Genomic DNA, 27,223 nt, shown 5'->3' on the forward strand with positions numbered 1-27,223 from the left:
AATCACCCATGATAATTGCCTATCTTACAAGTCCCCATTATTTCTTCTTGTATACCCTGTCCTACAGTGTTGTTACTGGTAAGCTCCAATGACTTTCTTCCCTATGCTATTTTCTGTCTCTACCTAAGCTGGTTTTATATTGTGATCTTTAGAACTAAGGTCATCTCTCACTGTTGTACTAATGTCACACTGAATTAAATAAGCAACACCACCACCCTTTCCCAGCTTCCTGTCCTTCCGAAATGTCAAGTACCCTTGAGAATTCCAGTCCAGCATTGGTCACCTTGTAGCCACATCTCTGTAATGGCTTTCAAATCTTATATATTTATTTCTATTTGAGCTGCCAATTCATCTGTTTTGTTTCAAATGCTACAGGCATTCAGATACAGTCTATAGTTCGGCCTTTTTACTATTTTTGCAAGCTCGAGCCTTATCTGCTATCTCGCTATTAAATTTGTACACAATGTCCCTTCCTGCCAAGCTATGATTGTCATTACCCTTATTGCTACCCTCTCTTGCCTTGTCCTTTTCCTTTAATTTACCACATCTTCCCTCACGTGATTTCCCCCATCCCCACTTTTAATTTAAAGCCCTCTGGACTGTCTATACGGCTCACCAGAACACTGGTTCCAGCAGAGTTCGGCTGAAGACTATCCCAACTGTACAGCTCCCACTTGCCCAATACTGGTACCAATGTCCCATGAATCTAAATCCATTTCTCCCACAGCAATTTTTGAGCCACATATTCAACTCCCTAATTTTATTTATCCTACACCAATTTACTTGTGGCTTAGGTAATACTCCCGAGATCATTACCTTTTGAGGTTTTACTTTTTAATTAGGCCCTAGCTACTCATACTCCCCACACAACCTCTTTCATAGTCCTGTCTATGTCATTGGTACCAACGTAGTCCACAACAATTGGATCCTCCCCCTCCCACTGCAAGCTCCCCTCCAGCCCTGAGCAGATGTTCTGAACCCTGGCATCAGTCAGGCAACACAGCCATCTGGACTCTCCCCCTCTGCTATAGGAAACTGTGTCTTTCCCCCTGACTATACTGTCCCCTACTACCACTACATTCCTATTTACTGCCCCTGCTTCAGTGGCTTCCTGTACCACGGCGCTATGGTCAGTTTTCTCACGAAACCTGCAGCCCTCACTCTCACCTGTACGAGATGCAAGAACCTCGAGCCTGTTGAACGATTGTAAAGACTGAGGCTCCTCCACTTCTACCTTCTGGATCCCCATACCTACCTCACACGCAGTCACACCCTCCTGTCCTTGATCATGGACCAAATTAGACCCTAGCCTGTAGGTTATAACTGCCTTCTGGAACAAAGTGAACATGTAACTTTCCCCTCCCTGATGCATAATAGTGCCTGTAGCTCAGCCTCCAACTCGATGATTCTGAGCCTAAGTGCATCAAGCTGCAAACGCACACTGCACATGTGGTTGACACTGGCATCTATGAGTTCCAACATACTGCAGCTGCAACACATCATCTGCCTGTAATCCTTATTGCATTTTAATTAGCTAATTAATTATTTTAATTTTAAAAATTAATGCGCCTAGTCTTGTTTGTGCTTATATTTTTATTATTTCAATTTATGTTCTACTTGCATCGATTGAAATACCCCAATTTAGATAAGATGAATAAGAAATACTAACCAGCCAATTCCCCACCAGCTCCCCTGTGAGGTCACATCTTGATTTTTCTTTCCAAACAGGGGCTTTGAACCCACAGACTGGCTGTAGCCCTGCCTCACTGTGTCTCCAATTCTTGCGCTCTTTTCAACCTCGCTCTGTCTCCAAAGCCTTGTGCCCTCTCTCTCATGCTCTTTTCAGCCCAGATGAAGGATGAGAAAGGAAAAGCCTAAAGATCTCAATAATTGTGCTGTACTACAACGTTGACTATGAAAAGTACACTGTGCACCCAATTAAAGGAGCCCCAAGAGTGGTGAAAATGCTATTTTGCTTTTCATAAATGAAATGCTCGTGCAGCTGAAAAATGATATGCTTCATCATTTTCAACAGCTTCACCCATTAATTCAATCGGCAATGTTAACCAACTGTTTGGAAACTTTAAATCTACATCTGTGAGTAATTTGAGTAAACCTTGCCTGCTCAAAGAAACAAAGGATTGTTGAATATTGTGTATGCTAGCATATAAAATGGGTTTAATGCAGGGTGTTGTTTTATACATGAGCATAAAATAACAATGAAGGCTATGCCAACTAGCAATTATTTTTGTACTTCTCGTGCAACAGAGCAGCTGAGAGTGCTTTAGAAAATAAGAGATTTTTTGTAGAAGGTTTCATCTTGATTTGACATGAGTGGCTGCAATATGGATGATACTCATGCCTGATTGAATATTTTTCAATTACTATTGACTCATGAAAGCTTTATGTGTTATCACTCGTTATATTTGTGGGATAACTGCAACACAGTGTTACAGAATAAATATGTTGTATAAAATACTTCTCACTGTGGGTAACAAAACGAAAAAGTTAATTATTTTTCATTGTTGCAATGCTTGTGTCAAATTAACTTTAAAAATTAGAAAAAATATTCTTTAGATTACTCTGTCTTGGGTAGGTGATGGCATAGTGGTATTGTCACTGGACAGGTATTCCAGAGACTCAGGATAATGCTCTGGGGACCCAGGTTCGAATCCCTCCGCAGCAGATGGTGAAATTTGAATTCAATAAAATCTGGAATTAAAAGCCTGATTACGTCTATGAAAACCACTGCTGATTGTCATAAAAACCCACTAATGTCCTTTAGGGAAGGAAATCTGCTGTCCTTACCTGGTCTGGTCTACATGTGACTCCAGACCCACAACAATGTGGTTGACTTCTAAATGCTGTCAGATCAAGAGCAATTAGGGATGGGCAATAAGTGCTGACCTAGCCAGCGACGCCCACATCCCGTGAAAGAATAAAAGAATATGCAAACCTTGTAGAGCTCACTGATGATCAGTTTGGGCTCTGTCAGGGTCACTCAGCTCCTGACCTTATTACAGCCTTGGTTCAAACATGGACAAAAGAGCTCAACTCCTGATGTGAATTGAGAGTGACTGCCCTTGACATCAAAGTAGCATTTGACTGAGTATGGCATCAAGGAGCCCTAGCAAAACTGGAGTCGGTGGGAATCAGGGGGAAAACGGTTTCTTGTTGGAGTCATACCTAGCACAAAGGAAGATGCTTGTGGTCGTTGGAGGTCAATCATCTCAGTTTGCAGGAGTTCCTCAGGGTAGTGCCTTAGGCCCAACCATCTTCAGCTGTTTCATCAGTGACCTTCCTTCCATCATAAGGTCAGAAATGGGCTTGTTCGCTGATGATTGCACAATGTTCAGCACCATTCATGACTGTTCAGATACTGAGCAATCCATGTCCAAATGCAGCAAGACCTGGATAATATCCAGGCTTGGGCTAATGTGGCAAGTAACATTCGCGCCACACAAGTGCCACGCAATGACCATCTCCAGCAAGAGAGAATCTAACCACCTCCCCTTGACATTCAATGACATTACCATGGCTGAATCTATCACTGTCAACATACTGGAAGTTACCATTGACCAGAAGCTGAACTGGACTAGCCAGATAAATACTGTAGCTACAAGAGCAGGTCAGAGGTTAGGAATCCTGCAGCGATTAACTCGCCTCCTGACTCTGCAAAGCCTGTCCACAATCAACAAAGCACAAGTCAGGAGTGTGATGGAGTACCTCTCTACTTGCCTGGATGAGTGTAGCTCCAACAACACTCAAGAAGCTTGACACCATCCAGGACAAAGCAGCCTGCTTGATTGGCACCCCTTCTACAAACATTCACTCCCTTCACCACCAATGCACAGTGAGTACCATCTACAAGATGCACTGCAGGAGCTCACTAAGTCTCCTTGGACAGCACCTTCCAAATCCATTATCACTACCATCCAGAGGGATGAGGGAAATGGACACATGGGAACACCACCACCTGGATGTTCCCCTCCAAGCCCCTCGCCATCCTAATTTGGAAATATATCGCCGTTCCTTCACTGTCGTTGGGTCAAAATCCTGGAGCTCCCTCTAACAGCACCGTGAGTGTACCTACACCACATGGACTGCAGCAATTCAAGAAGGCAGCTCACCACCACCTTCTCAAGGGTGATTAGGGATGGGCAATAAATGCTGGCCTAGCCAGCGATACCCACATCCCATGAATGAATTAAAAGAAAGAAAATTAATATTAATAGAAAACCAACTTCTGGAACAGTACACTTGAGGCAAACTTGCAATAATGATGTCAGTTAATAGTCTGAGATTCATCGGCATGACTACTTTCTGCAACAATGCACACTGTTTGCAGAATGATTTACATTATATGCTGTGGACTTGTAAAATAAAATTACATTTGTATGGTTTGACAGCAAAAATATTCTAAGATTCCTTTGTTTTTTGCTATCTTGTTCGATAGTAATACATTGTTAATATCTATGGATTACACCAAATTGGAGAATGTAGTTAATATTGAGAGAGACTGAGACAAAATGTAAGAAGACAAACTTGCTGAAAGGATGTATAAGCGGCAGGTGGTTTTCAACATGTTGAGGTAGGTGGATTAAGGAGTCCACCTTCGGAAAATTATAGACTGAAATGGGGTAGAGGCTCAAATGGATCTAAGGGAACAAATCATTACAAGTAGCAACAATGCCATAAAAAGTGCAAACAAAGTACTGGGGGTTATTTTGAGAGGAATAGAACTGAAGAACAAAAAAGTTATGTTCAACCTTTTGGAACTTTGATTAGAAAATCTGTATCCGCCTTTCCCAGAACTCCAAAAGAACATAAGCAATAGGAGCAGGAATTGGCCATTTGACCCCTCGAACCCGCTCCACCATTCAGTAAGATCATAGCTGGTCTGACTGTGTCCTTGAATTCACTTTGCTACCTTCCCTTCACTTTCCTGCCTGCCCTCCATATTTGAATCCCTCCCGGTCAGGTTTCCAGCCCTGCCACGGTATCAAAACAGTTCCTACCAAAGTCACAAATGACTTCCTATGTGACTATGACAAAGATCCTAGTCCTTCTTAACCTGTCAGCAGCCTTTGACAGAACGACCACAATGCCCTCCTTTAATGCCTCCCCGCTGTCGTCCAGTGCTTGCACCTGGTTCCATTCTTATCCATCTAATCATACTGATAGTATCACCTGCAGTGGTTTTTATTCCTGCTCCTGCAGTGTTACCCCTGCCTCCAAGGATCTACCCTTGGCTCCTTCCTATTTCTCATTTACATGCTGCCCCTTTTCAATATCATCATCCAAAAGTACAGTGTTAGCTTTCACACATACACCGACAACACCCAGCCCTACCTCTCCACCACTCCTCTCAGCTCCTCTACTTTGTTGCTAACTTATCAGATTGCTTATCGGACATCCAGTAATGGATGGCCAGAAATTTCCTCCAGTTAAATATTGGTAAAACTGAAGCCATTGTTTTCTGTCCCTGCTCCAAACTCCATTCCTTAGCTACAGACTCCGTTCCTCTCCATGGCAACAGTCTGAGATTAAGCCAGTCTGTTCTCAACCTTGGTGTCTCAGTTAATCCTGAAATGAGCTTCCAACCTCATTTGCGCCATCGCTAAGACTGCCTGTTTCCTGCTCTGTAACATCGCCTGACTTTGCCCCCATTTCAGTTTATCGCAGCTGAAACCCTCGTTCATGCCTTTGTTACCTCTAGCTTTGACTATTACAATCCGTTCCTGGCTGGTGTCTCACATTCTACCATTCAAAACTTGAAGTCATCCAAACTCTGCTGCCTCTACCTCAACTTGTGTCAGTTTCTGAACACGTATCACCCCTGTGCTTACTAACCTACATTGGCTCTTGGTCAAGCAATACTCGATTTTAAAATTCTTATCCTTGTTTACAAATCCCTCCTTGTCCCTCCTTAACTCTGTAATCTCCTCCAGTCTCTCAACCCTCTGAGATATCTGAGCCTATCTAATTCTGGCCTCTTAAGCTTCCCCAATTTTAATATCTTCATCATCAGTGTTCATGTCTTCAGCTGCCTAGGCCCGGAGCTCTGGAATTCCAAGTTATTGCTGTAGACCAACCTTAGGAGAGCTGTACACAGCTGGTCTCTGTATTTCAAGGAAGATATTGAAGCGCTGGAGAAAATGCAAAAAGATTTGCAAGGTAGCCAGGGAAAGGGTAGGCCCACTCGGGGACAGAGGTAGGAATCTGTGTGTGGAGCCAGAAGAAATGGGAGAGATACTAAATGAGTACTTCTCATCATTATTCACCAAAGAGAAGGACTTAGCGGTTGATTTGTCTCGGGTATAGTGTTTAGATAGCCTGGATCATGTTGAGATCAAAAAAGAGGAGGTGTTAGGTGTCTTGAAGAATATTAAGGTGGATAAGTCCCCAGGGCCAGATGGGATCTACCCCAGAGTATTGAGGGAGGCAAGGGAAGAGATTGCTGGGGCCTTGACAGAAATCTTTGTATCCTCACTGGCTACGGGTGAGGTCCCAGAGGACTGGAGAATGGCCAATATTGTTCCATTGTTTAAGAAGGGTAGCAGGGAAATTACAGGCCGGTGAGCCTTACGTCAGTGGTAGGGAAATTATTGGAGAAGATTCTTCATGACAGGATTTACTACCATTTGGAAGCAAATGGGCGCATTAGTGAGAGGCAGTGTGGTTTTATGAAGGGGAAGTCATGTCTCACTAATTTGATCGAGTTTTTCGAGGAAGTGACAAAGATGATCGATGATGGAAGGGCAGTGGATGTTATCTACATGGGTTTCAGTAAGGCCTTTGACAAGGTCCCTCACGGCAGACTGGTACAGAAGGTAAAGTCGCACGGGATCAGAGGTGAGCTGGCAAGATGGATACAGAATTGGCTTGGTCATAGAAGACAGAGGGTAGCAGTGGAAGGGTGCTTTTCTGAATGGAGAGCTGTGACTAGTGGTGTTCCGCAGGGATCAGTGCTGGGACCTTTGCTGTTTGTAGTATACGTAAATGATTTGGAGAAAAATGTAACTGGGCTAATTAGTAAGTTTGCAGACGACACTAAGGTTGGAGGAGTTGCAGATAGTGAAGAGGATTGTCAAAGGGTACAACGGGATATAGATCGATTGGAGACTTGGGTGGAGAAATGGCAGATGGAGTTTTATCCGGACAAATGCGAGGTGGTGCATTTTGGAAGGTCTAATACAGGTAGGAATTATATAGTAAACGGCAGAACCCTTAAGTGCATCGACGTGCAGAGGGATCTGGGTGTACAGGACCACAGGTCACTGAAAGTGGCAACGCAGGTGGATAAGGTAGTCAGGAAGGCATATGGCATGCTTGCCTTCATCGGCAGGGGTATTGAGTATAAAAGCTGGGAAGTCATGCTGCAGCTGTATAGAACCTTGGTTAGGCCACACTTGGAATATTGCGTGCAGTTCTGGTCGCCACATTACCAGAAGGATATGGAGGCGTTGGAGAGGGTGCAGAGGAGGTTTACCAGGTTGCTGCCTGGTCTGGAGGTTATTAGCTATGAGAAGAGGTTGGAGAAACTTGGGTTGTTCTCACTAGAGCGACAGAGATTAAGGGGCGACTTGATAGAAGTTTACTAAATTATGAGTGACATGGACAGAGTAGATAGTCAGAAGCTTTTTCCCAGGGTGGAAGAGTCAATTGCTAGGGGACATAGATTTAAGGTGAGAGGAGAAAACTTTAGAGGAGATGTGCGGGGCAAGTTTTTTACGCAAAGGGTAGTGAGTGTCTGGAATTCGCTGTCAGAGGAGGTGGTGGAAGCAGGTACGACAGTGGTGTTTAAGAGGCAGCTTGACAAATACATGAATAGATGGGAATAGAGGGATACGGACCCTGGAAGTGCAAAATGTTTTAGTTTGACAGGCAATATGATTGGCGCAGGCTTGGAGGGCCGAAGGGCCTGTCCCTGTGCTGTACTTTTCTTTGTTCTTTGAAAATACTAGAACTGAGATGCTACAATCTCTGGAACTGAACAGGCTTAGGCCCAATTTTCTAGAAAACAGAAGACTGAGAGCTGGCCTGATAAAGGTCTTCAAAATCATGAATAAGTTTAATAGGGCAGGTGTAGAGACAATATTTCAGTTTGTGGGGAAGTTAAAAACAAGGGGCCATAAAGTTGCTAGATCTGGAAATAGGCAGTCTTAGTGATGGCACGAATGAGGTCAGAAACTCATTTCAGGATCCAATGTGACACCAAGGTTGCGAACAGGCTGGCTTAATCTTCGACTGTGAAAAATGAGAAGCTGCACTACTTAAAATGTGGTGAGAATATGAATCTTTCTACCAAATGGAGTGGTTGAGGCTCTAGCATTGGGGCATTTAAGAGGAAGTTACTAACTCGGTGAAAGGAATATACGGATATGTTGATAGGGTGAGTTGAAATAGGGTGTGAAGAAGGCTTGTTGTGGAGCATAAACACTGGCATAGATCTGTTTTTGTGTTGTAAAACTGTGTAATAAATTATATTTGGTGACTTTTGAAATTAATTGGAAAAAATATACTGGATGAGAACTCTTCCTGTTTGCAAAAATGCCAACTAGGGTATCTTTGCGCTTGGAGTTTCGCTGATTTTAATTTTCAAACACTTCTGTCAATTCAGATAATTTTTGAATAAATTATGCGAACTAGATACATGTTTCACTGATGTACTGTTAGGCATATAATTTTCCCCCCATATCCTCACTAATTTCTCTGCCCATCCCCCTTCTCCTGAAGGTGTTTAGACCTAGCTGGGGTATGGTTCCACAGAAAACTGTTCTTGTTTGACATCATTCATTGGGCTTTCTTTTGTACTTGAGACTTTGCTGTGTTTACTGTATAGTTAGATAGATCATGGTTAGAATCCAGTATCTTGGAAGCAAATCGGATGCTGTATCTTAACAAATCGTTACAGTTGGTACACAATGCATTCATTTTTGGATATTCCTTTGGAAAATGAACCAACTGTCATTATTCACTTACAAGCCTCAAAGATTAGTGTTGGCAAACCTTTCAACTACAGGAGGCATCACTGCCATGCCTGATCCTGTTTCATCTGACCTTAAGCAAGAGTTTCTGCATAGCAATCAGGAGTGCAAGTCTTGGCTAATTTTGTCCTCCTTAACAGGGTGCTGAAGTTAATTGTACCAATCACTCCACCTTCCTCCATGAGATTTGATAATACGCCAAAGACTAGGAATTGAATTGAGGCCCTTCTTTTCCTTCATGGCTCATGAACTCACTGGATAAGCATTTTTAGCCTTTGTGCAAGTTCCAGTACATTATATGGTGAATTATTATCACAGTTTTCCAATCCAAACACTAGAAAATTATATAGCAGTTTTAATATAATTACTATTTGCAGAACCAGCCAGCCCAGGACCTGATTCGGATATGCCCATGGAGGTAGATAGCAGTGACATGAACAGCGATGGCAGCAGAATGTTGGATGACACTGAAGAGCCATCAACGTCAGAAGAAAAGTTATACTTTATGGACTCATCTGATCTGGATGGTGACAAAGATGAAGAACCTGTCAGAACAATCAGGTAGTCCTTTCATTGTATCCTACAGTAACCATCAAAGTGAGAAAGAAACCTCTTTTGTTTGACAATGGTCAGTGGATTTTTTGTTGTATTTTGGACTCTGATGCTGTGTTTACTGTATAGTTAGATCATGGTTAGAATCTTGTATCTTGGAAGCAAATGTGATGCTGTATATTAACAAATTGTTCCAATTGGCATGCAGCTTTTGGATATACTTATGAAGCATGAGTCAACCGTAATATTTCTATGGCAGTTATAGTACTTACCTGTAACTGAAACCAATTTATTCATTGTATAATTGCAATCATACAAAGATTTTCTGTGGCTATTGAGGAGCTTCCCTTTCAGTGGTAAGGAAACCACATTTGAGGATCAATGGATCAGTGAGGCAATAACCCAGATCTACTGGGTGGAGGGTTAGGGGGAATTTCGTGAAAATGGAAAAAATGTAGTAAAAGTATGGAACAAGATGGGGCTGTTCAATCCATCAGGCCTGAATGTTTCACAAACAATACAATTCATCCTGTCATGAACTCTACTTAGTTTATTTAAACTTCTAAAGGAACTGCATAACTTCAGGCAAAACTTCCAAGAAGACTAAGCTCTCTTAAGAACTGTCTCTCTGACCCTCCCTCAGGTATCCAAGCATTTCAATGTCAGCGTGTCTTGTGCAACACTGACCAGTGTATTCTTCAGGAGTGATGGTTCCAACTCTTCTTCATTCTCTGCAGAATATTTGATCATTTCTATCTACATGTTACTCTTCCAATCTTCAATCCCACTCCTGACCAGATATTTATCTGATTATTTTTAAGGAGTTCCATCAAAATGCCATTAACTGCTTTTGACAAAAGTCTTCCACAACTTTACAATATAGGAGGGGAAAAAAAGCTTTAATTGCACTTAGGCCTTCTAGATTTTATACTTCTATCCTTTAGTTCTGCAGATACATTTGAATTTCAACTGTATAGATATATCCAGATTACAATGCTTTTCAGCATTTTAAAGATCTGCCACCTTGCTGGTTCATGAGGGTCTCCTTGATCACCACATAAATTTACGAATGTATAATAAAATGTTTTATACACATTCAGTGGCCATTGTTCCTTTTCCAAGTTGTATGATTGATACCTGACTGATGCTGTTCTTGTTTTAAGAGTGCTTTCTTTAGGTACTGTTCTGTTTAATATGGGATTGGGTAAAAATAAATCGTGTTTAGTTTTGAAAAACGTGAAAAATACATTATGCTAGACCATTGTATTCACAATTCACCATCTCAATTCTGTATAATTATTCCTTGTTCAGTAACTTGGAACATTTTGTTCTAGTCCTTCAACAAGCAACAATATTCCTCTCATGAGAGTAGTACAGTCTGTCAAGCACACAAAAAGGAAGAGCAGCACAATGGTGAGAGAAGGTTGGATGGTCCACTACACCAGCAAAGACAATCTAGTAAGTACATTTCTTTTGAAACTATTTATATTTGCAGAGCTACTGGAATTGGGATATCAGGAGAGATTGCCTACTTGGTTATAAAAGTAAACGTAAATATTTGATTGCTTTTACTATTATGAACATAGGTGTTTAGCTAGGTCCAAAGGTTATGATGTGTTACAGCTTGTGAACTAAGAAAATGTTGGATGTAAGCGCTATATGTTGAAAATAGGACTGCTGCTTGCTCATTGCGACCTAATTGAAGATGCAGCTGGTGGATGATCGTAATATAAATTGTGAAAATATGTTCCAAAGCATTTAACAAGATAATTGTTACCAAGTGCCTTAGATATTAGCCTTGCACCTTTGGTAGCTGGATTAAAACTAGCACAGATGAATGGGAATGAGAGTTTTCCAATAGGTTTTGGTGCGAAATGATTTTGTGCAATATGAACCCAGTCCTTAACCTACAGTACAAAAATTATCTGTAATCCAGCAGTAATTGATGATGTCATTTGGAAAAGCCACAAGATGGCTGGTTTAGGAAATGGAAAATGTGTCACATTAGGGGCTGATTGGAATTGGGGCACAGTAGATGGAGCTTTGCTCCATATTTGTCTGTATGATATCAGACCAGAAATTGCTTAATGCTGAGCTTTGTGCCTGAAAGGGGAAGAGTCCCATTTCCTAGCCCTAACATCCAGAATAAATACAAAAAGAATGCTCTGTTCTTTCTTATAAGAAACTATCTCCTGGCTCTGAAGAAAGGCATTTCAAACATTTTAAAAACATTTAACAAAAAACAAATAATTCCTGGGTCTTTGCTCTCAAGTTAGTGGTTTGGAGGGCACTGCCAGCCTGTCGGTAATGGGCTAGAAATTACCATTGTCTATATTGGTGCACATTTAATAAAATCATATGATATTGCCTTGTTTGTTATCTTAACTTGTTGTAAAAGAGAACAGAGGAGTGCCATAAAAGTGCACTTAAATGTTTGATGTCTAATATCATCAATAATTTCTGGCTAATATGATTTTCTGTCCTGCAAGACTTATTTTTAGATAACTTCAAAACTGGGTGAATGAGGGGTGGAGAAGTACAATCATTCACACCTCTGGGCCCGAGTTCTTATCTTAGCCTGACTTAAGGTGAACATCCTGTTGGCTATAGCGATCTGCATCAAATAAGATTGATTTTGCGAACCTTCAATCCAGTTCTTAATCGAGATGAGTTTTCTAGAGCACAGCTACTTATAGTTCAGCACAACTGGACACTGAGGCATTCAAATTCCTATTCTTGCTAATACTACTGAAAAAATGTAGTATCATTTTATTCCATTAGTTCTTACTTTTATGCTAAAACTTGTGCCGAGAGAAGTTTTGGCCCTGAATTAGAATTCTTGCTCAGAGGCTGTCAAGACGGCTGGGAAATGGAAATGTCACACTGGTGCAAAAAGATATTTTTAAGATTGATTTTAAGGTATTTTATTATGGTTGAGAGAAATAGCTTTATTCTGCATATATCTGCATATATATCTGACTTGAGCGCTTGATGTCGACATTGGGTTGCCAAACTTTTTCCATTACAAGCTCTGAAATCCCTCACCTCGATGAACATAAGCAATTCTCCATGTTCCGCCTTCCCAAAAATACAGATTTAAAACAAAGTTGGGCTTTATCAGCTTGGCAGTTTTGTTCCATCAGTTACTTTGGTCAAATAAAACATGCTGGTGATAATCAGCCTTTGAATCATCATGGTTTTCTGACCTCACAGTGGGTCTTTTTTTTTGGCCGTTGCCACTTTGTTTTGCACTCCTTCATTTGCAAAATCTCACTGTACCATCAGCTGTCCTGGAGAATCTCATTTGACAAGAAAACCCTCACTCTTGTTTGTAAGGGCTTGATTTTGAATCTTGCATCCAGAAGCCTGCCTTTTCTGTTCCTCAACACCAGAAATTGTATATCATGTGCTTGTTATAGATTCCTTTCACTTGTGCTATGAATTATGGGATACCTTCTCTTCCACAAGCTTCTCTAACTTCTTATTGAGTAATAAAGGTAAAAGCCATTAATAGCAATATTGGCAAGTCTCATAATTAGATGGCTGTGAAGAGAAAACCATCAATAAATGAAAGTTGGGGTATTTTGATTGCCCATTCCCATCATTGCGAAGTCAGGAAAGACAGCAGTAATAGCTTACTCACATAAGGATAAATGCTGTATGCCATCCTCTGACTTGCTTTATGTTTTTTGTGATGATCTTAAATCAATGAACAGAGGGCTTCTCTTCAAACATTGTTTCTGGTGCAGTAGCCATTGGACTTTATTTCTCTACTTAACAGTTCTTACGAGGGCTTTTTACATTGATTACAGACTTCAGTCAATATAACTCATCAAACAGCAGCAAGAGATTGGAAAGCCAGATTTGATGTACCTTCAGACTTATTGCTTTTTCTAGCTGTTGAATTTCCTGACCTCCACTTGCTACATGCCTCTGAAGAAATGTCTGCGATCTGAAACTAGGAATGAGGCAAAGGAAAATAACAGGATTGAACTTGCATCCCAGTACTCAATGCACAATGTGATGACGTGCCCCGATGCTAACAGAGAAGTGTTGATTTGCCCTTTGACTTGTCCACTCCATCAGTGGCAAAGTGTTATGGCTTTTTTTGTTTTTTCCTTGCTCAGTGGCACAATTCATTGAGTTTACATTTGAGCAATAACAAGAACTTTCATTTATCCAAAGCAGACATGAATACATAAAAACATAAAACTCAAAAGGCGAAAAAATCATTTGGTCCAACTGTCTGCTTCTTCATAATGCATTTAATCTTAAATTGAGACACTCTGAGGAATTTTTCCATCTCCCAAAAGTAAATTATTATGAATGCGAAACTTTACAAGACAGCTATGTTTTGAAATGTGACCTTTAACTTGAGGTGAAACAGAATGTTCCAGATAGGGTGGATGGTGCCCATACTAAATCTCTGCGCAGAGACAGGCCCATGTGATCTGGCTGTAATGGAAAAGAAACCCCAACCAAAATCAGTTGAAAATCAAGTGACTGTTTTCACACCTTGACCCAGGTCTTCGCCCTCCAGGTCTATGGAGACCGTACGTACAACCCAAGATGCACTTAAGAACCCACGGAAGTCCAGATGTGCTGACCTCCGTGGGACTTACCCAGGAAGTTTGAACTGCCAATGGGCAATTCGCCTGCTCCCCCGGACCCTCTGCAAAAGCCTCCGACTCTGAGTTAGAGTCAGAGACTTTAGACGTTTCCGCGATTCTTACCTTGAATGGTTACCCAGGAAATGTTAGACAGAAGATTCTAGCCTATCTCCTGGGTAACTACAGAACTGACTGCTCCTCTCCCCCCCCCTCAACTCCCCCCATTACTCATACTGACCCTCCCACAACTCCTGACAATCCACTGCCCCCTGACCCCCCCTCCTCCCCCCCATTGACCTGACTACCTCTCCTGATGACACTAACCGCAGACTCTCTCCTCCCCACCCCCACCCGTGACCTTGACTAGTCCCTGACCCCTCTGGACCTGACTATCCCTCCTGGCCTGACCCACCTACCCATCCACCTGCCTGCCACCCCACCCACTTGCCCATCCATTAATTCATCCACTCACCCATTCACTAACACACTGGGCATTTATACTTGGCTAATGGCAGCTAATGTTTTAAAAAGGTGCTGTGACTTGCCTTCCCCCACCACCCCACTCCCCGCAACACAGCAGAACTGCAATGGAATAAGGGATACTGTGCTGTGCATTTCATTAGAAGCTGGGTTCAGAAGACCTGGCCAACCAGTTTACAGAAGATCCGGGGCCATTTCACAGAAAAGGGACAGCTGCTTTTTGAATACAGAGATATTGAGAAACAGAGACAATACAGCTGTTGTGAAGAACAGGGAAAAGCTATTTGTGATAGCTGCCAAGCAGGATGCTGTGAGAGCTGATTCTCTGTTTGAAACAAAGACGAAACAGACGGGACTTTTGGAGATTTAAGGATCAAGGAGTCGCCGAAGTGGGCCCTGCTGATGGAAGTCGGTTTACTCAGACAGAATAGGACAAGTTTCAAAGGACACTGAAAAGATTCAACCTGGTGTAGCAGGGAGAAGTGAGTCTACTGGAAAACTGGGAGTATCTTGGGAACTGAGTCTTGTAAAGCTATGTATCCACTGGACATACAGTGCACAGTGAAAGGATTGCATTAGTTAGTTCACGCAAAAGTAACTCTTTAGTTCGATGTATTAGTTGCCTGTAAGGTTTGATTTATGTTGATTTGAGTTTGTTACAGTAAAAGTCTTAAAACAAGAAATCTTGTCCTTTGGTTATTTCTATTGGTGGTGAGGAAATTTATCTCTTTTAAAAAGTTATCAGTCCCTGGAGCTTGTAACAAAATGAAAAGATTTTCAGAACTTCCATGTAAAACTACATCCTTTATTATTAATCTTGACCAACTGCCTTCCTTGACACATTGCTTGCATAATGCATCAGCTCAAATCATATTTCTTGGCATTGAGTTATCTGTGGTGCTTAATCTTGAATCTCAATCCACCTCGCAACTAAATATTTATCCAGTTTTTTTTCCTGATGTCATTAATGGAGGAGATGTTGGCGTAGTGTAATGTCACTGGACTAGTAATCCCTAGGCCCAGGCTAATGCTCTGTTCAAATCCCACCACAGTAACAGTTCAGTTAATAAAATCTGGAATTGAAGGCTGATCTCAGGAATGGTGACCATGAAACTATTATCAATTGTTGTAAAAATCCAGGAAGGAAATCTGCTGTCCTTACCTGGCCTGGTCTACATGTGACTCCAGCCCCACAACAATGTCTCTTAACTGCTCTCTGAAATGGCTGAGCAGGCCACTCAGTTCAAGGGCAATTGGGGATGCAACAGTCACATCCCATGAAAGAATACATTTTGAATGTATTTTTTAAAATGGTGACCAGTATCTACAGTTCAGAGAGGTAAATGGTAAAAGATCAGTTTGAATCTGTTGTTTGGCTTGAGACTTGTTATTTTTGTACTTGGTGTTCTTGATCTGTGTTCACAATTCCAGTCAGATAACCTGTTTCAATCTTCATTATACATTGCCTCCAGCATTTTAAAAGCCCTCTCTTGTGACTCTTCTTAATCTGCTTTATTTGAGTCTTTACAATCTTGGCATTCTGTTTTGTGAACTGAGTTCCTGACCTGTGCCACCTCCATCACTGAGGCTGCCTTATCCCAGCTTGCTAACCATGCTCACCTCAGCCTATTTTCCACGGAAGCCCTGATTTAAGATTTTTCCTCTCCAGATTCTATTTAGTCCAGTGCTTTCCTGGTCAACCTCCTGTCCTCTACCCAATATATGCTGCATGCTCATCCAAAACTGTTCTGTCTGCATCCTGTCCTGTTTACCCATGACCTCTGTTCTGGCTGGCCTACACTGGCTCTTAAGTTTAAAACTCTTATTCTGTATTTAACTCCAGACTCCTGTACATTCTTTCTTCCAAATCAAGCTTTGATTCTGGTGACCCATCCTAATCACTGCTTCTTTGGCTCAATGTCCCTTTGTGTATTAAGGCTTTGTGCATCATCATCTCTTTCATATTAAAGGAGCTATATAAATGGTGAGTTATTTCTCTGTCCTCCATTCTTAACTTAGCTTATGTCCCGCACTTGTCCCTTTCATTTTTTTCACGACCATTTCCAATAGATTCCTGTTTCTTGTTTTGAATGCAATGACCCAAACGGTGTGCATTATTTCAACAATGATCAACCTACAATTAGAATCATTTATTTTCTGTAATTGTAAAATTCTATCAAGATACCACCCAGTTCATAATTTCTCTTACTGATAACAGCGTTATTTTTCACCTCCACAATTGATGAGCATTCATTATGGCCTCTGAGCTAAGGCCTCTGGTGAACTCATATTATTTGCTAAAATACTGCTGAGCATTTTCACTGCAATTGATACGTTTTTCACTTTCTTTTTTAATGAACGCCGTTTAACTTGCATTATCGTCTGGTCCTCAGGTACAGCTGTTGTATTTGGGGAACTCAGGATGTACGGAACCTGTGTTGGTTGATACACATGAAGGACTTGGGCAATATCATTTATAGAGAGCGTTGCTGTACATAAGTTAGAGATGTTGGGTATTTTCCCATAACACAGCAGAATTGTAGGAAATCTATAGGAGAATGGAAGGAACATTTTCAAAACTAAATGTTGATATAATCTGCCCTTTTTTCTTTCTAATTCAAAAATCTTTGATCTAATTTCTTATTGTTTAAAGTCGTGATGGTAAAAGTATTCAATTTGGAAAGTTTCATTCTAATAACATATATTGTTGCAGGCGTCATCTTTATGGTGTAATTTTCATGCAGAGGGACATTTCGATCTGAACAGGCTTGTCAACTAAAACCAGGCTCATGCTTCAATTTAATAAAATGATCCTAACATGGTCTTACAGATAAACATGAAATGAATCTATAGTGATTTTGTTTCTTGCAGAGAAAAAGACATTACTGGAGGCTGGACAGTAAGTGCCTTACACTGTTTCAGAATGACACTGGAACCAAGTATTACAAGGTAAGTGCACGTCATTCAGTCCCATGTGGCAATGTAAATGACATAATATAATTGATAGGGTGAGGAATATTTTCAGCATATTATGTCACTTGTTTTATTTCTGTAAAAATTATCATTTTTTTGTGCAGGATTTGTTTGCAAAGTAATTTTCTGGTAGAGGCTCTAAAACAGACCTGCTGTTTATGACATAACTGGTAGTAAGATTTTGTATTGTTTGATCTTCTGAAATTATTTTAAATGGCCTGATTGACCCAGTTCATTATGATAAATTCTGGAGTAATAGCCATGAAAGAGTAACTTTACTCACCAGATTGTGAAACATTTTTCAGAAACTATAAGTCATGCAGGTTTAATACCCAGATCATGCCAGAATAGCTGTTTCAGCAGTTGGGGATGCTACATTTGTACTCGGTGTCCATTGGATAAAGAGGACAGAGATCAGCGATGATTGCCATCTGATGACCCCTGCAGGTGTTGGAGTGTGTGTGCATTGAGTGAAAACAGATATGGCTCATTTGTGGAACCTTGCAAAGTCAAATAACGCACTGATGTGTACTAGCCAGATTTGCACGTGAAGTAAGGCCACCTTAGGAAAGGTTTGCAGCTGTCAGGGGTGGCTGTTGAGCCCTACCCCAGGATGAGTCATGCTCCTCAGGAAAGGAGGGGAAAACCTTTTGGGGGAACTGGGGAAGAAATGCCAAAGCAACTCGAATGCAAGTGGCAAATTGTTTATTTGAGTGCAACTGTGGTAAGTCAACAGGAAACATTAAAATGGCAATGATCTTATCAACTCAGTGGGCTTAGCTGAGACAGTTCAATTGAACTTTTGTAAAGTGACTTTGATCTTGACATGTCCTTGAGTGGGCTGAATTTTATACAGTAGTTGCAAATTAATATGACCTTTTGTAGCTGCTACATCTTCAGTGAATGGTCAAGTTTGTAAGTTTTTCTATGACTTGTTTACGTGGTAAAGCTTGTCTGTGGTCAGGGAGTCAGTCACCATTTATTCCTTTAGAATTTATATGGTCTGTTTCTTTTCAATAGATTTTCTGTTGGCTTTGGTTTGTTTTTCTTCGTCGTTTATATCATCTTTTGAAGTTAATAGAATCCATTCAGTACGCCTGTGAATAAATAGTGTGCCATGCTGGGCTATAAACAGCCAGTTGAACAGAACTAATGGGTCCCTTGCCTGCTTCCAGAGGCACTTCTCCTGTGCCAGCTTCTAGGCCCCCACTGCTGTTGAAGACAGTCCAATAATATTGCAGAGCAGTTTTGTAGCAGTCAGATGAAACCATTGGTAATACAATTTGAGCACTAGGTAATAAACATTTTCCCTGCATGCTAGGTGATAGCTCGTGTCCACTGTAGTTTGTATATAATGAACAGCTTTAAAATTAAGGCTAAAATACTGTACTCCACCCTTCCTGTTTGCGAGATAATAATTCACCAGCATAAGATTTGATTTACATTTGCTCTCGAGATGTAGCAACACCATATTTACTCCCCATCCCTATTTACCCTGAGAAGCTGATGGTGGGCCATATAATAGGATGGTTTTATATATGCATCTGTTAAGCCACTTCAGAAGGCAATGAAGAGTCAACCCAGAATATATAAACCAGACCAGGGAAAGGAGGTGGTGGGCTGTGTGAGCTGAAGGGCATAAATGGGGTTTTATGACAAAGCAGCAGTTTTCATGTGGATTTTCTGATATAATACTTTGATTTATTTAATTCACTTTCACAGCTTCCCACAGCAAAGGGTTTGTACTCCCTCTAGAGTGCTAGCCCATTCCATAACCACTATACTGGCATATCCACTTGAGGGTCAATGCTAGAAGCATAGAAAGGGATTTGAGAGAAATTGGATTAAGCAAGATAGCTTCAGAGTGAATTTACCAATGGTCTAAGTAGCTACCTTCTGTACTGAAACTTCATGATTATGATTTTCTGTTTAGAAAATCACTGTTATAAATGACATAGTACCAAGACCATCTAAGAAGGGTGCTTCCATGGAGTTACCTGAATGAATCATGAAACCTAAACCCATCAATTTATAATAGAGCACTAATAAATCCGTTCTAAACATCTATGGTAGTTCATTATTGTACCTTGTGGGGGTGGGGGGAACATGAGCAAAGTATGGTTTTGTTTATCAGTAATGATTAGAGATGTCAGCTGTGGTTCAATGATAGCATTCTTTCCCCTGAGTCATCAGATTGTGCTTTTAGTCCCATGCTGGAGTCTTCAACACGTAATCTAGGCTGACATTGAGGGTATGCTGCATTGTCAGAAATGCCATATTTTTGCTGAAGCTTTTAAACCAAGGCGTCATCTGTCTTCTCAAGTGGGCATAAAATATACATTGATTTCCCATGGGGATCCTTGTCAATGGCTTTCCTGATGTCACTGACCACTACATCTACTGCGTTCCCCTGACCTATCATACATATAATCACATACTTAAAGAATTCTGTGAGAAATTTTACATTTTATGCATTGCAGTTCTTGAAATAGTTCCCCTTTTCCACCCCCTCCCTTCCCCTTCCTCTAAGAATTATTTCCTGTAACACTTGCCTTTCATGCCTATTAACATTATGTCTGTAAATAATTTTTATGTCATAATTATAAATAAAAACTCTATTTCACTTATGAGCCCATCAGCCTTGGTCTCCAAGGTTGGTAGAAGAACTACTTAACTACATTGGTGGCTGTGCCTTCAACTGCCTAGGCTAAGCTCTGGAATTCCTTCCCTAAGCCTCTCTACTTCTCTCTCCTTTTAGGATGTTTCGTAAAACCTATATCTTTGAGCAAGCTTTTGGTCACCTGTCCCAATATCTCCTTATGTGGCTTGGTGATACTTAAGTGTCTAGAGCCATTTTACCACATTAAAGATGTTATACAAATGCAAGTTGTTGCTCAGAATCCAGCCTATTGATTCTTCCTGCCTCCCTTTTGTATATTTACCAAATTAGTTCTGTTTCTCATAATTAATTATGGGGAAGCAATTTTTATAAAATTTTATAGATGCATAATTGTTGGCTTTTTCTTCATATCTTTTCCCTCACTATTCTCTCCAATCTTGCTACAATCACCAACTATCCTTCACTTTTATCTCCTAATTTTTAATGACCCCTGTCACTCAACCCAAGCTCCCACTTTACAACTAACATCTCTATAGCTCTGTACTTTATCTTCCACCATCCCCACCAACATTTTTAACTCCTATAACCTCTTCAGTTTCCCCTTTCTACTTGATACACATCCAACTTCACACCTGTGTAATAAAATTCAACATAGGCCCATTTCTTCCAAAACAAATCATCCACTTGTGCAACATAAACACAACCTTCCCCTCAATGGACAAGCTGACACTTGTACAATATAAGTTTTATATATAATTTTCTGAGATCTGTATCCAAAACACTATATAAAACACATTGATTACACATAATGTGTAAGAATACTTAACATGTTTCAATTCCTGTTCCTTTAATCGTAAATCTCTGCAATTATGTAATCTTTTGGTATAAAATTTTACCTTACTTTGCAGCAGCTATCTTTAATGTGAAGTTCTATACAATCTCAATCTATTTTACATCTTTTTCTTCATCATTTGGCTTCTGCCATTTTACTTGGGACCGCCACAATGCTGTTAATCGCTCTTGCCCATTTGTCTTGTCAGTCACCCATTCCTTTTCCAATGCTGCTGCATTTAAGTCTTACCACCGTATCTTTCCATCTGGTTTTGTCTTCATCTTGTCTTTCTTTCTGGCAGTCCCATCGCTATCCCTCACCTAACTCACCACGTTTTCTCCCTCGCCCTGCAACATATGATCACACCATTTCAGTCTCTTCTTGGCTACATTCTTCGATGTTCCAACAATCTTCACTGACCCCCTGATGTGCAGGTTCTTGATTTTGTCCGTTCTCGTTCATCAACATCCATCTCAGCATCCACATCTCATTAGTATCCTATCCAATTTAACATCCATTGCTTTATTTTAATGACCCGGTGTTCGAATGGGTAATGGTGGAAAAACTGCTGCTGTTCTCTGTCGTGTTTTTATAATGCTGTAAAAGCACCAATCACTAATAAGGGATTGGGTAAACACATTGTGGTTCATTTATTGAGACTCGGCACATGAGAACATTTATACAAAAGTAGAAAGCTTGAAGACATCAGCAGAGCTATGTGTGCTGTGTCCTGCTCACACAACAAAATGAAACTTAGGCTGGATCACATGACACTTCCCTTCTAGGGAGGGCGTATTACAACATTCTGCTTTTTTTGTAAGTACACTTCCCCCCACTTCCAAAGAAGTATAACTGTTTACAATACACTTCAATGTTTAGTTACCATTACATTAGCGTATAGAACTGATGAATCAATGAGTCTCTAAAGCGTAGTGATAATCTGCTGGTTTGCTCAGATCTTGTAATGGTAACCTTGCCTGGAGATTTCTTTAATTGCTCATTGTGGGATTGTCATTCTTGGATGTTTTTCCTGGTTGCACTTAGGATCTTGTCCTAGATGCAAGAGGAATGTAAGGTGTTTGAGCAGCTGGAATGGATCTGATTTATCCTCTGTCACACCTCACCATTATGCCTTTTGTGTGTAATGACTTCATAGGACCTTGGTTCGGAACAAATCCTGGTCACCTTGGCTGGTTGCCACGTACCTTCAGTGGGATCCTGGATTTGAACCTGTTGTCCCAACACCAAACCTGGCAATTCTGCACCTGTATTTTTATCATGTATGTTGATCACCTTCTCTTGCAGTTTTAAAAGTTTCTACACTCATAAATTGGAAGGCATTGGGCAGAGTAGGTAAATTGGTAAGCCAGTTGGCAGGATTCATAGGCCTGGAGTAGAAGTACAATCAATCCTCCTGGATGACACACATGGCGATTGCAGGTCTACTGGCATGCCGTGACCTCACATTAGTGACAGTCTGTGGAATCATTCAGACCTCATACAGCAGATCAACCTCAGAAACTACTCCTATTACCTTAGCTCATGACTTAATATAAAAATATCCAGAATGTTTCAACAGAAGTGGCATGGTCTGCCGAACATGAACTTTGCTGGTGATGGAATAGTTGCACTTAAAGGTGTCACTCTTAGATGTAACCTTGCAATGTGTAGATCTTGCTTGGTCTGTCTACATTTGAGAATTCAGGATTTTACCATGCGAATCAATTGTTCAGCTAGACTGTTTAGGGTAATGAGGAGAAGTAGTAGTGTGATCAATATTCCACTTCTCTCTCACATCCTGAAATGGCTTACTAATAGATAGCAGACTGTTATCGATAATCATCTCTCCAGGCACACCAAATAAACTGAAAATAGCACTTGGTGTGCGCGACAGTTGTGCTTGACATATTTTGCAATTGTAGAATAATGGGGTAGTTGGTAAAGTAGTTGACGATGATGCTGAAGTCGGTGCCATGGACACGAAAGAGATCAGATGCGATTTTGGACCAAAGATGGGTAGTAGCTTCATGTGGAATCAGTGGCCCTTTGTTTTGACTTAACGTATGCACTTGACATGCCTCATATTTCTTGATGAAGACTTCAATGTCATTGTTTATACCCAGCCCGATAGACTGCCTCTCTTGTGAGCCTTCTCGTCTGATTTATGTCAATATTTGAGTGATGAAGTTGTTGCAGAATATCAGGTTGCAAAGGTTCCAGTATGATGACTTGCTTACCTTTAAAAATTACTCCCCGGGAGATACCTAGCTCGTCCAGTAAATCCAAAATGGTCTCGTGTGTTCATGGGCATGCTGAATTAAACCAAGCCATCCATCGATGATGGTTTTCCACAGTTTCTGTAGTGTAGAATCTTTCACCATTTCTTGATTTAGCTGCTGGCAATTGCATTGCGCAAAATGTACCTGATCAGTTGACGGCCTTGCATTCCCCTGCAAGCATAGCATTGCAGCTCCCTTGAAACTGCCAATTTTGTCTCATATTTCGATGTTAGGTCATGAACTGAGGTGATGGGAGTAGTTTCTGAGGTTGATCTGCTATATGAAGTCGGACTGATTCCATGAATTGTCACTAGTGCGAGGTCATGGCATGATGGTAGGCCTGCAATCGCTGGGCTTTTAGTCTCCATGATATAGAATGTGTGGCACCCAGTATGACTGATTGCATTTGTACTCCAGGACTATGGGTCCTGCACATGTAATTAGTGAACATTTGTACGCTGAAAGTTGCATAGTAGTAGGTTTTATCATGGCCTGCCATGTCTATGGATACATGTCTTTTAGAATCTGCAGAGGTAGGATGTTGTCACTTGCCCCTACGTCAGTTTTGGCCAATAACGAATAGTCACCAACTTTCTTAGGAAAGATAATTTGACTCTTGGCAAACACTTTGGTTGATGTGACGGTACCTGTATTTTTCAGGAGATTGATGGTGTGAAACCTGTGTTCACCGCTCTTCATCTCGTCGTGCACATCATTGTCATTTTCTGCTTTGTCAGTTGCCTCGTACATGTTCCTGACAGGATACTGGATGATCATTCTTACTGCTTGAAAGCCCCTGTTGTGTATGGTCTGTTTGGATCAGTGCATGGCTCTTTTACTGCATCATCCTTTGCTGTTGCCAGTGGCTCTTTCTGCCATATGCCTTGCAGAATTGCTGGAAAGCTGGACATTTTCTTAGTGCATGCAGAAATCCACACCTTCCACATGTCTTGCTAAGTTTGGGTGTTCTAGTAAAAGCATCAACAGTTGGGGTGGCAGGCAATGTTCATTGACCTGCAAGGATCGCTTCGTACCTGCATACGTCCTTGAGTAGCCTTTCAATGCTAAACGCTTTGGGCTTGTCTAGCAGATCTTGCTGGAATGCTTCTGTGGGAGTGGATGCAATTACCAACTCAACAATTCTGTTCGCTAGCTCTGCGTTTGCAAAATCACAGTACGTACCCTTTTCTCTGCACCTGTTGACGAAGTGGTATGTGGATTCTGTAGGCTGTTGTTGAAATGACATTAACTCTAGTCAATGAATATGGAAGTTCAACCTTATTCTGAACTGGTCTTCCAATGTAGTCCAGATATTTTGGGGATCCTTTAGGTCTTTTGCTGTTAATCCTGACGATTTCAGCCTGTGTAGACCTTCAGTCCAAATTGCTAGGCGAATTTTTCAGCCTTGCTTGTCTGGTTCAGACACACCTGTATCAAGAAAACATAGCTCTTTGTGCAGTTAAAACACTTTGAATTCTGATAATAGGTCAGCTGCATCCCAATTCAAGCTGGGGAATTTTGTGGACATTTTGACAATATCCCTTGATCATGATCCTTGTTTTATTAAATTTATTGTTCAGCAGCTCCCGAAGTCACCTGTTATTATTGTAACCTTGTCTGGCCCAATTTTTATGACAGTGTTTTTATTTTTGTTTGAATCTCACTCCCTAACTCGCTATCAATTCGGCCCACACCCTCGTCAGCCATCTTCCCGACTGAGCTAACCTGCTGCTGATCCTCTTGACCAGCTGTCCCACTCACTGAACTGACAGGCTATGTGCTGCAATCGCACCACGAGGAATCCATCTGCTTACCAGCTCTTTACTTGAGCACTATCTCACTGTGGCTTCCACGCTTTTCTGTGCAGTCAGCATGCTGCAGTTTCAACACCCTTCGATGCTGCAAACTCATTGCGGTCTGACCAAAACGTCGAGGGCCATCTCATAACATGTAGCACAATCTAAAGCTGTTCACCATATTATACCTGTACTCAATCTTGCTGTCACGCTATTTGATCACTGCTGAACACCATGGCGTGTTTTTGCAATGATATAAAAGCAACAATCATGGATAAGCGATTGGGTAAACACCTGGGTTCAGTTATTGAGACTAGGCACATGAGAATATTTATACAAAGGTAGAAAGCTTGATGACATCAGTAGCAGAGCTGTGTGTGTCATGCTGTACTCACAGGCCAAAGTGAAACTGAGGCTGGATCACATGACACACTTCCCTTCTAGTGATGGCATGCTCCTATCCCTTAAACGCATATTACAACATTCTCCATCATCACTCCACTGAAACCGGCAGCAATTTTGGGAGTCAGCATGTGTGTAGAAATTGCTGTCAGTAATGGTATACTACTTCAGAGGATGCACTGTTAAGGCCTCCCCAGATTGCATTTAATTGGAAATCTTTGAACTATCGAGAACTTCCACTCTTATGCTGTTAGTCTCACTGTAAAATCGTTTGAAAAATTGCACCTTGTTGAATGAGGTGTAGTTGAGTTTTTAAGTGATGTGTGAAGTTCACTGGTAAACAATCCCTCTGACCCTGAAAGAGTATTTTTTTTATATTTATGGTTTGTCAAATTTCTCCATTAATATGATTAATTCCTCATTTATAAAAAATGATTTAAGTTTATTTATCTTTATTTTAGCTACTATCTTAATCCAAACATAGTCATTTACTTTGCCATCTGAAATTTTTAATTAAAAGTCAAGGGATTTAGTGTTTTAAGTTCCTGATTTGCTGTCTGTGAGAATACTTCAACATGTTTGGCTACCTGCCCTGCCTGATGACCTTGCTGCTGCTGCTGAATGACCTGGAGATCCCCTTGACTCTGGTGCCAAGGGGAAGTCCACACTACAGTGATTGCTAGATCTTTGTAGACAGCTTTCTTCAAGGCCAGCAGCGAGTACCATTGCTTTGCCACTGATGACAAAATCCAGGCTAATATTCATTTTATATAGCATTGGCAACATAATATTTTCTCCATTACTCCATATAATCTCACTTTGTTTATTGAACAACACACTGTGAGCACAACCTCTGGAAGCCTCTCATGTCCCTTAAAATGTTGACTCTTGTTGACTCTCCACTACAGTGTTAAAGTCATTACCTATGTCTAAGGTTCTTATGTATACAATGTCAGTCATGCCGTGGTTTAATATGTTCTCTTCAGTCATTTTTTAAAAAAAGACTAATGTTTACGAACAAATGCTTTTAATATCCAGGTCAACAATCTCTTGCATATTAGTAACTTCAGTCATTAACTGTAAAGTCATAATGAAGATGGAAGTTCATTCTACAGTATTTGGACTGAAGCAGTACTTTATTACATGAAATTTTTGAACTTAAATTTATATAAATATGCTGCTTTAAGTAACATTCATGGCACTCAAGTGTCAGGCAATGACCATCTCCAACAGGAGAGAATCCAACCATCTCCCTTTGGCATTCAATGACATTACCATCACTGAATTCCCCACTATCAACATCCTTGGGGTTACCATTGAACAGAAACTGAGCTGGACCAGCCATATAAATGCTTTGGCTACAAGAGCAGGTCAGAGACTGGGAATTCTGCAAAGAGTAACTCACCTCCTGACTCTCCAAAGCCTATCCACCATCTGCAAGGTGCAAGTCAGGAGTGTGATGGAATACTCCCCATTTGCCTGGATGAGTGCAGCCCCAACAACACTCAAGAAGCTTGACACCAACCAGGACCAAGCAGCCTGCTTGATTGGCACCCCATCCACCACCTTCAACATTCACTCCCTCCACCACCCACGCACAGTGGCAGCAGTGTGTAACATCTACAAGATGCACTGCAGCAACTCAGCAAGGCTCCTTTGACAGCACCTTCCAAACCCGCGACCTCCACC

General features: G+C 41.0%; 1 protein-coding gene across 1 annotated transcript in view; it reads left to right on the forward strand.

Annotated features, from left to right (window-relative positions):
* Positions 1-27,223, forward strand: part of prkd3 (protein kinase D3) — a 396,357-nt gene that overhangs the window by 274,597 nt on the left and 94,537 nt on the right. Inside the window, exons 9-11 of the mRNA XM_078557299.1 lie at positions 9,368-9,551; positions 10,877-11,000; positions 17,504-17,581. Of these exons, the coding sequence (XP_078413425.1) occupies positions 9,368-9,551; positions 10,877-11,000; positions 17,504-17,581 (386 nt within the window). The remainder of the gene's footprint in view (positions 1-9,367; positions 9,552-10,876; positions 11,001-17,503; positions 17,582-27,223) is intronic.

Source organism: Cetorhinus maximus, chromosome 14, assembly GCF_964194155.1.
Source record: "Cetorhinus maximus chromosome 14, sCetMax3.hap1.1, whole genome shotgun sequence".
Taxonomy (NCBI): domain Eukaryota; kingdom Metazoa; phylum Chordata; class Chondrichthyes; order Lamniformes; family Cetorhinidae; genus Cetorhinus; species Cetorhinus maximus.